Source organism: Pituophis catenifer, unplaced genomic scaffold, assembly GCF_029215685.1.
Source record: "Pituophis catenifer annectens isolate HBS135680 unplaced genomic scaffold, rPitCat1.0.hap2 SCAF_1, whole genome shotgun sequence".
NCBI classification, from domain to species: Eukaryota; Metazoa; Chordata; class Lepidosauria; order Squamata; family Colubridae; genus Pituophis; species Pituophis catenifer.
The window spans coordinates 350,142,750-350,153,441 of NW_027256881.1; the positions used below are offsets into that span (position 1 = coordinate 350,142,750).

A 10,692-nucleotide genomic window follows, 5' to 3' on the forward strand; every position below is an offset into this window, starting at 1 on the left:
CAGTCCACAGATGCTTTAATTGGAAGCTCAGCATATGCATTTCTTCAGTTACTGATTAAATGACTGCTTACTTCAATACCAACTCATCTGAGACCATGCCCTTTTTTTAGTTTACCCTTTGTTGTGCCACTCAGTTTGCTGTGTGAAAAGAGCTTCTGATTAACAATGGATGGAAACTAACCAAGGAGAGAATCAACCTAGAACTAAGGAGAAATTTCTTAAGGGAGTGTTTATCTTTAGAAGTCGTGGGAGCCCCATTGCTGGAGCCATTTCAGAAGTGACAGGATAGTCACTTGTCTGAAACCGTAGAGGGTCTGTTGCTTGAGCAGGGGGTTGGGCTAGAAGACCTCCAATGTCCCTCCCAATACTGTGATTCTGTTTCTATGACAACCACAGCACAGAGCAAGATTCAAAGTGGTCCTAATGGGTTCCTGGTCTGAAATTCATCAGAATTCCGTACATTAAAGGCTAAAATGTTGGACCTCTCTGACTAGTGAAGTGACCAACCAGGTCAGATGCTTCCTTCCACATGGCCCAGTAGATCAAACCTGGTTCCTGCCTTCTGCTGCCTTTGTCAATTAGCCAGAGAAAATCAATGGAATTTTCCATAGTTCTGATAGAAATAATTTATTCACTCCAAACATTCATTTATCAGTCAACAAGACTTTGGAACTATTTCAAAGTGCACATAGCGAAGTATCACAAAAGAAAAATCCTAAAATTAAATTTAGATTGTGGAACTAAAATTCTTGTGTTTTAGTGAAATTGGAGTTGGAAACCATGCCCAGTGATAAAGGGAAAACTTAGTTTCAGAGTAAAATACACCTGATTCTTCAGATCGCCACCAAGAGATGGAACTATGATGTTCCATTTGTAGCTCTAGCCCCAATACTCCTATTTCTGAAGGTCTCCTTTTTTTCAGATTCTTCCCTATTTGAGGAATGTGCAGTTCAACAACAGTGCTGGAGAGGAAGTCTCCTTCTCAGAAGATGGACTGGGATCTGCTCGTTATGATCTTCTCAACTGGGTTTTCCTCCCCAATCAATCTTTTGTCCCCATGAAGGTTGGGCAAGTAAATCCTGAGGCTCCCCCAGGCCAGGATTTCACCATTAACCCTGGTGGAATTGTCTGGGTGACAAAGGTGAGCTGTAAGGAAATGTTGTAAATTCACAGAAAGATTCATTCTCTTCTTGCGATGCAGAACATCTTTCTAAGTTGAAAAATATTCAGTTGAGTCAGAGATCATGGCAGTCATTTGGTGAAAAATCTGCTTTGAGGTCTGATTTGTGTCATTCCACAAAGGGTTAGGCTTGGGATCAACATCTGCTTGAAATGCAGGAAGCAAGTACAGCAAGGAAAAATGATTTCCAAGGAACTCAGTTGTATCCTCATGGTTCTTTCTTTTAGAAATGCTGCGGTTCAGTCACAAGCCTTCCTCCTCATGATGAAACCCCAGTTCCAATCTCCGGCATCTATTGATGTCTCAGGAATGCCTGAATCCCTCAGGAGCTGTTCCATATTTCTGATAGACGGTGGCACTGTATCCCTTTAGAAGAGAATCTGAACATAGAAATAGGAATGGGGAAAATAATGAATGCAGCAGGTTCGTTCCTTAAGTAATTTCAAATATTATCTTTTAGACCATCCCAATTGCCAGGTGTGGAAGGAAGAGGTGCCATGCAGGAGAGAGGAGAAGAGTTCCAGAGGGCGAGCAGGTTTGCTGCTACCAATGTGACCCTTGTCCAGAAGGGACCATTTCTAATCAGACAGGTAGACCGTACTTCAAATTTAAATCTTCCAGAATCAAGGAAGAAATTCATAAAATCAGTATATTTTTATTATTGTGACCATTTTTGATCAAATTGACATGCACTGATACTTTTCAATAAACCTTTCTATTGATCTAAACTGTCCTGGCCACAGTGGCCACCTTTCTCGATCCTCAGCAAGGATAGTTTGAGCGCACAATTTATCAATCCCGAACTTCCATTTCTGCTTCTACTTATACATCCAATTGGGAAACCACTTTTCGGTCTTTTCCTGAGAAAGTGGGGAATGCAGTCCAAGGTTTAATTTGATCATTTAGAGCAGCGGTTCTCAACCTGGGGGTCGCAACCCCTTTGGGGGTCGAACGGCCATTTCACAGGGGTCGCCAAAGCCCTCTCTCCCCCCCCCCACGCCTTCACTCACCCTCACCCTCTGCCTCTTGGCTCGCCCGGTCGCCGTTCGCTTACCCCGCCCACTCCCAATCTATTGCTGCCTCCGGAGTCCCAGCTGATGGCTAGAGGGAAAAAAAACTTTAAATTCTTGCCGCGGGGCTTCAAACAGCTAGCTGCAAAGAGGTAAATTCCTGGAGCAATTTTTTTTCCCCCTAGCTCTGCTGAAAAAGCGAAATTGAAAGTAAGCAGGCTGCAACGTGACAAAATGAGGCAGAGAGATTTCTTTTTCTTTTTCCTCACCAAAAAAGGTAGGTGCAAAACTGCAAACAATGGGAAATTTAGGGCAAAAGAGGAGAGTTCCAAGATTTTAAAACACAAAAGAAAAAAAGCTCTATTTAACTAGGGAATTGTAATAATTGAGATACTATTAATTGGTTAAGTTGTGGTTTGGAGGAATATATGGGGGAAATTATTTGGTTTATTATTATTGGTAAATATAATTAATTGATTTGTAAGAAATTGGATTGCGTGGAAATAATTGGAATATTCATGTTCATATTGATTAATATACAAAAAAGATAGTTATATAACTAATTGATTTATATTAAAATGTTGAATTTGTATTAAACAACTGTATTACATAATTAACCAATGTGAGGATGGATATAAAAATAGATGACAATGCGAAGGGGTATAATATAGAATAGAAGGGAAAAATTGAATTTGATTAAGATTAGAGATGAGGATGAAGGGTAATATTGTTTTTTTTAAAAAATAGATGAGGAATAAATATGGCAAAAAGGAAATATAGAAATTGTAAATTTAATTGAAATGACTAAATACTGTGTTGGAAGAAATATCCTTCTGGGTTCTGCTCCAAGTGGGGAAAAAGACACTGGAAACATGGAGACTGCTTGGAAAGATGGTTTAATGGTGGACAGGATCACATGGCTTGATGGGGCCCATTGTGTTAGTTTCTGTTGCTATTGTGTTGCAAATGTCCTTTGACAAAGGATTGACTTTCTGCCTCTGGCCCATTAACAAAGGGTGGGGGGCAGGAAGGTGGGAGCTGCTTTGTCTGTAAAATATGCTTCTCCATTTCTCATCCAGGTAGGGAAATATAATATTCTGCCTTTTTAATATTTCCCAAAATATTTCATTCTTCTAGGAAAGGGGTGGGTGCTAACCTCCTACAACTGTTTAAATTTGTGAACCGGCCAAATACTCTGTTCAAAGAAAAGACGTTGTATGTTTGTATGTGTGTTTCTAATTATTGCTATTTATTGTTATTTGTTCTCTTTTATTCTTTAAAGTTTAACAATTCATTCTTTATCTTAATATCTTAATATTTGTTTGGGGTTGGCTTTCTTCCCTTTCATCTTTTTATTGTACAGCAGTCTTTCTCCTCAAACCTACTACCTCTGTCTTTTCTTTCTTTCTTACTTTTTCTTCCCCCCTCTTCTTCTTCTCCCTACTTCCTCTTTCTTTCTCTTTCTCCTCCTCTCTTCCTCCCTCTCTTACCTTCACTCCTACTCTAATTTCCTTTCCCTTCCTTCATCCCTCTCTATTGCTGTATCCTTTTATGCATATGGACTACTCAGAGGTCTGAAAAAGTTATTTTTGACTGGTCCTCGCACTTTTGACCAGTCCTCGAACTTACGACTGTCCTCACAATTTACGTATTTGCGCTATCTTGTCACCATGGTGAAGAGAAGCAGTTGTGAAATGAGTAACACGGTTGTTAAGAATGGTACAATGGGCATAAATGATGACCAGTCATAACTGCGAAGACCAGTCAAAAGTGCGAGGACCTGTCAGAAATCACATTTTTCAGCCCTCTGGGTAGTCCTTTTGTGCACAGGGACTACTCAGAGGGCTGAAAAAGTTATTTTTGACTGGTCCTCGCACTTTTGACCAGTCCTCGAATTTACGACTGTCCTCACATTTTACGTTTTTTGCCCTATCTTATACCATGTTGAAGAGAAGCAGTTGTGAAATGAGTGACATGGTTGTTAAGAATGCTGCACAGGCATAAATGTGAGGATGGTCATAAGTGTGAGGACCAGTCAAAAGTGCGAGGACCTGTCAGAAATGACTTTTTTCAGCCCTCTGAGTAGTCCCTATACATTTAGCCATGGCCACCCAGTCACATGACCAGCTAGCCACGCCCAGTCACATGACCTCCAAGCCACGCCCACAAAATAAGCCACGCCCACAGAACCGGTAGTAAAAAAATTTAGAACCCACCCTTGGTTGGGGGTCACCACAACATGAGGAACTGTATTAAAGGGTCGCGGCATTAGGAAGGTTGAGAACCACTGATTTAGAGGATGCTTCTTCCAGCATCTCTATCAACCTCTGAGGAAATAGACCTGCCAGAGAAAGAGGAAATCCATCTATTTATGTCTCTTCGATAGGGCAGAAAGGGAGAAATGAACAGATTTTTAAAAAGATTTTTATTTTATACATCTCATTCCATGAATGGTTTGATTCCTGGGTTTCATATATTTCAATATAAATAATCATAACAATATTATTCTTAATAATTACAGGCCATTTTCATTTTTAATTTTACAAACATATAGTTTCTATTGTTATCTTTCAACTCTAAACCTTCTCATAATTCTATCATACTTCATATCATCTTAATATCTGTTTTTACTATTTCCCCCCTCATATTTCTACTTCTATTTTAGCCCTCTTTTTTCCCCCTTTCCCCATCAATCTAATAATCAAAGATTTTCCGTTTTTCATTATTCAATATTCCAGTATATCAATCATGATCTTTCTCTGGCTTTTCGTTAATAATCACATTTTTTTAATATACATATTATCTTCAATCATTCATTTCTTATATTCATTATGTTAGTACCAGTAGTGGGTTGCTCCCGGTTCACACCGGTTCTACGGAACTGGTAGTAAAACCGGTGGGAGGCTCTGCCCACTGACCCCGATGTCATCAAAATGCTTCTGCGCCTGAAGCTTCATTTTCTTACGTTGTTCTTTTATAAAATCCTTAATGTCTTGGTATGTCAGCTCCATATCATTATAGCCACTTATTTCCATTTTACAGTCAGTCCAATTTTAAAAAACATCCAGGGGGTTATCCACGTCCCTCCAATCACTTTTATTTCTTCAAAAATTTTGTATTTTGAAGTTTAAAGTAAGTTTGAACTAACTCCTTATAATCCAACAAAGATAAAAATTCCCATAGATGCACAGTTCTCCTCTTAGCAGCAGATGGCGCTCATGATTCAGCTTGGTATTGCCTCTCTGCATAATGCTGATAATCCAATTTTAATTATTTTAGATTGTAAATCCAATAGGTGGACGAACGAATAATAATAAAATTTGATACTCATAAAATATAAACAATTTCCAGATCAAATTCCAGTATATATATTTTTAAAAAAATACCTTTTCAATGTCATGTCTTCACTTTAAGAGTTCAATTTTTAAATTTAGTTTTCTTTAAAAAGTTTCTCTTCTTAAATATTATAGCTTTTATATATCAAAATAAGTGTGCTTATTCCGCAGCTAGCAAATAGTTCCAGTATTCTTCCCCCTCATATTTCTTGGGGATATTTTCAAAGAAAATTATTCTTTTGCCCAGTTCACAAGCCACTCACTTTCTCTGCTCCTGCTCAGTCTTGGGTATTCAGGTTGTCTTCAGCTTCAGGGCAGCCATGTTTGCTGCCGCTGATCCCTGTCGTTGGCGGAGTGGGCTTTCCTAGTCAGCGAAGGGAGAGGCGACTCCCCTCTACCTGCTAGGCTGTCCCCCTTTGCTTCACCACCCCTCCAGGGTGGCTATGGTCCCGATTTGACCCCTCCAATAACGAGAGGTTGGAGCTGACCACGGAGCTGGCAGATCAGGCTTCCGAAGGCACTGGAAGTAAACTGGAAGTCAGGAATGAGCAGATTTGAAGTACAAAGCAGGGATGTTGAGGCAGGAATAATGTACTCAAAACAAAACAACAACATTTCTGGATAACTGATCTGCTGTTCTTCTTTGTGTTCAATTATAAAATGGCGGAAAAAACAAACAGGAATCTCAGACTGAAAGCCACATTACTCATGGAAGTGCACAGTGAATGGACAGCTGGAACTGAATAAATCCTTGTCTCTGGTTAATCTATCCCCAGGATCATGATAAATGAAGGATGATTTGCTCTTTTTGAAGCCCCATAAATAACACAGGGGATTATCTCATCACTGCCTTGGTGGGTAGGTCACCAGCAGGAAGGCAACACACGTCTCACTTTTGCAGGAGGGAAAATGTGTATGGTAGTTGCACAAGAAATCCTTAGACAAAGCCTTTTGATTTCAGATGCAGCTCACTGTGAACCCTGCCCAGAAGACCAATTTCCCAACAAGGACAAGGACCACTGCATTGCCAAGAAGATTCATTTCCTTGCCTATCAAGACACCCTGGGATACATTTTAGTTTTTCTTGTTTTTTTCCTGTCTGTGATCACTTCTGTAGTCCTGGTGATTTTCTATAAACATCATGACACACCAATTGTCAAGGCCAACAACCGAGATCTCACCTACATCCTCTTGTCCTCCCTCCTGCTCTGCTTCCTCTGCTCCTTCCTTTTCATTGGTCAGCCAGGGAAGATCACCTGTCTCTTCCAACAATTTGCCTTTGCCATTCTCTTTTCCCTGGCAGTTTCCTCTGTTTTGGCAAAAACTGTCATGGTGGTTCTGGCCTTCATGGCCACCAAGCCTGGAAACAAGTCAAGGAAACTCTTAGGAAAACCACTGACCAACTCCATTGTCATAGCCTGTCCCCTGGTCCAAACAGTCCTTTGTGCCACCTGGCTGGGAACCTCTCCCCCGTTTCTTAACTTGGACTTCCACTCCTTGTTTGGAGAGATCATCTTGGAATGTAAGCAAGGCTCAACTGTAATGTTTTACGGTGTCCTCTCTTACCTAGGACTTTTGGCCCTTGTCAGTTTCACAGTGGCATTTCTAGCTCGGAAATTGCCTGATAGTTTTAATGAAGCGAAGTTCATTACTTTTAGCATGCTGGTCTTTTGCAGTGTTTGGATATCCTTCCTCCCCACTTACCTGAGCACCAAAGGGAAGTCCATGGTGGCCGTGGAGATCTTCTCCATCTTGGCATCTGGAGCTGCTCTCTTGGCTTGTATCTTTTTCCCCAAATGCTTCATTATTCTATTGAGGCCAGATCTGAATTGTAGAGAAAATATAGTAAGGAATAAGAATATCTAACTAATGCAATGGGCGGTCTCATTTATTTTTCTTTTTGTGGCATGTTTAGAATATGATTCTTTTTTTATTAAAAAAAAGTGTTGAGAAGAAGGAAGAATCTGTCCATTAAAGAATTCCTTCTCAAGTGTTGTAATTGGTTACCTGTCAGGTTCCATAGATCTCTATTGGGACGCTGCCATTCTGATGGGAGGGGGAGGCTTTGGGGAGGTTTTTTGTGCAGGGTTTCGTTTGCTTTGCTTTGCTGTACCTTGTGTGAAATAGGTTTCATCTCGGTGTCATCACCTTAGGAGGGGGAAAGGAATGTGCTTTGAGCCATGTGCTTTTTCTCACCACCAGAGAAAGTGAAATTGAAGCGCCTGGGAGTTGACAGTTATCACCATCTCTACCCGACGTTCTCAAAACATCTTCAGACCTTGGGATTGGCTCAATGTTGAACTGGACATTGGGAGGGGCTTTGCTTGTAGCAGTTTAGCCTAATGCTTTGAGTGGGAAACTTCAGATCCTGCCTACATTTCCTTTGCTATCACTGTCTTTCAATAAAAGTTCCTTTTGAAATGATAATTGTTTCAAGAGTTCTGCTTTCTTGAGAAGACTGGCAAGGCAGGACCTTACATTACAATTTACCTGTGGTCAGAAACTATCATCCTGTCTTTGTTTATCATGTTTTCAAAGTGTCCTCAGTGATGTCCAGTGCCCTGATTTGATGGGAAGCTTGTTCATAAAGATATGTTTATTATTACAAGGAGGAAATTTTCTTGTTTATTCCTTTTAATTTAGTTCATTTTTTAAGTTAGTTTTTTAAAGGGATGGGTTCAGTGTTTTTAAGGAAATATGGTTGTTTCCTTAGATATCTGAGTCTTTATAGAATTGCCTACCACTATTCAATGATTTTTGAAATGGTGGCATTTAAAATCCCTTCACATCCAGATCTGCTATACTTCCTTATCAATGTCAGGCATAATTTTCCTCAGATGGATGAGCAAAGTATGTCATAACTGTATGCAGTATGTTATCATCTCTTGTGACATTTCATCTCTTGGGCTTCCTTGTTAAGCCATGATGCTCTACAAGATCTTTCTGTAGAGAGAATCTGCCAAGGAATAATTCAACCCAGGATCACAATCTAATTTCCTTAATGAGTATATGTTACTAGCAACGTAATCCAGGGCATGAGAGTCATTCCAGCTTCCTAACTCATGTCAGGAGGCATGTGCAAATTACCCAGGCCTGTGACATGTAGTTAATTAAAGGTGATAAATAGCACCTTAGAGGAACCTGGGAGGAACCTGGGAGGAACCTTGGAGCCACTGCAACTCATGCAACAGATGTCTAACATGGGTGAACCTAGAAGGGCCCAATATTGTGAGCACGTCTTCATTTTGAACCAGCTGCAATTTTCAAGGGGTCTTTAAGAGTAGCCCCAGTGCAAGAACATTGCAACATGAAACAGTCGAGAATATGCATAGCTCAGGTTTAGATTGTGGCAGTGGTTTGTTCTTCGAGCTGACCACATAACTCCTGGACATTTCATTACCCGACTATGTTACATCTTCAGCAGAAAATTGGGTGAAGTGTCTTGTTCAGTTTCTCTTCTGTTTATATAGCCTTTATGTGGTGTTGTGATTAGTTGGTCACATGACTGGTTGTTTGTGTGGCACAAAATTCAACTGGTGAGGAGGCAGTCAGTTCTGTCGTTCAGATGATTTGGATCATCTAGTTTCTTATAGGTACCTACGTTTGTTCTAAGTCAATGTCTTTATTGATGAACCCATGTGTAGAGTGTCAGGATTCAACGAATTCAGTTTTCATGTTGGGTTTTTGCACGGCCAATAATTTTGGCTTTGGGCCAGTCAAACCAATGTTGTTCATTTTCAATGGGGCTCAAGACCAGGGACTTCTGGTTATGCCCCTTGACTGCCAGATGGTGTTCAGGAATTCTAGTTTTCAAGTTTCGTTCTATTTGTCTAATGTAGAACTGTTGCAGTTGTTGCAATTGCTTTTGTATATTATGTTGGTGCTGTCTTCATTCTGCATTTTGTTTTTGAGCTTTGTTAGTTCTTGTCTGAGTAAACGAGGGTTTCTGAGCTATTGTTACTCCCAGGGGTTGCAGTAGCCTGGCAGTTACTTCTGTGGGGAAGAAGCTCAGAGAACAAACCACTGCCAAAGAAAACCACATTGCAGGTGTCCAAATGGGAAGTCACCAACTGACTTTGAGCAGAACCACCAGTCCTGGGTAGTGCACAATTGCTATGATTAGGATAACATCTCCATTTCCACCAGAAATGGCTTCTCATGTGAGAACTAGAAAGATAGGAGGAATGTGTGTGAATTGGCCCTTAAAATAGCAAACTCGAATTCTCTGCTTTTCAATAAACTTTAACAAAATGTCCATGGCAACGTAATTGATGTGTTCTTTTATTAAGAGAAACCTTCATTGCTGAAGATAGTAACAATAGAAGGGTGGGGAAAGAACTGGAGTTTTCCTAATTATGAATAGGTTTGCTTACGTCATCTATTACTTATGCATATATGATTTTCTCCTCTTTTCTGAAATGGATAAATATGAGTACATCTTTTTGTCTTCAAGAGCTTCTCCCACTAATTTCTGGACAGGATATATACCAGTTGCACTGTTGACAATAAAAACTGCCATGAGATTTGATTATTGGTTTTCGGTCCTGCATTTCATTCCACAGTGGTTTTGGGAGGGAGGGGGCCTGAAGCATTAAGCAGTTGTAATACCCACACAAATATTACACATAGTCCTTGTTGAGCAATGATGATGAAAAAGTAACTTTGCAACCTATACAAGCTGACAACATTTGCAGGTTTCAAAAGCATACAAAAACTGAAGTCCTTCCATCATTGTTGCAACATTTTCACCTAGCAAACACTTCCAATATTATTTTTGAAAGCAGCCACCAGTGACATCTTATTGAGATTTAAAATGGAAGAAGAAATAGTAAAGGAAACTATGATAACCTGGGCAAAAAAACTCGGCTATACTATAGAACTTGATAATTGGGAAAAATAGTGTGTGTGGGGGGGGGGGGGGCAGAATTATAAATTGACAATGTCGGCAGCATATAGTGAAAACCTATAAAAAATGTTTTACAGAAGGCATCTACCTCCAGCAAGACTAGCAAAAATGTTTCCAAACAGATCACCGGAATGTTGGAAATGTAAACAGACACAGGGAACATACTAGCACGTGTGGTGGACTTGTCCAGTAGCAAAAAAATACTGGACAAGAATAAGAAAGTGGCTAGAGTAAATAGTAAAACAACAAATAGAGTTAACA

General features: G+C 40.0%; 1 protein-coding gene across 1 annotated transcript; it reads left to right on the forward strand.

The window, feature by feature from the left end:
• Positions 1-1,057: 1,057 nt before the first annotated feature.
• Positions 1,058-7,391, forward strand: LOC139312854 (vomeronasal type-2 receptor 26-like). The gene is made up of 3 exons (XM_070938011.1): positions 1,058-1,141; positions 1,641-1,770; positions 6,487-7,391. Exons 1-3 carry the CDS (start codon positions 1,058-1,060, stop codon positions 7,389-7,391), a joined length of 1,119 nt encoding a protein of 372 aa, XP_070794112.1.
• Positions 7,392-10,692: the final 3,301 nt, after the last annotated feature.

Excerpts from the sequence above, each read along its gene's own strand:
- LOC139312854 (XM_070938011.1), top strand. The coding sequence starts at position 1,058 with ATGAAGGTTGGGCAAGTAAATCCTGAGGCTCCCCCAGGCCAGGATTTC. Across the intron at positions 1,142-1,640 it reads GAATTGTCTGGGTGACAAAG|ACCATCCCAATTGCCAGGTG; the intron begins GTGAGCTGTAAG and ends ATTATCTTTTAG. Across the intron at positions 1,771-6,486 it reads GACCATTTCTAATCAGACAG|ATGCAGCTCACTGTGAACCC; the intron begins GTAGACCGTACT and ends TTTTGATTTCAG.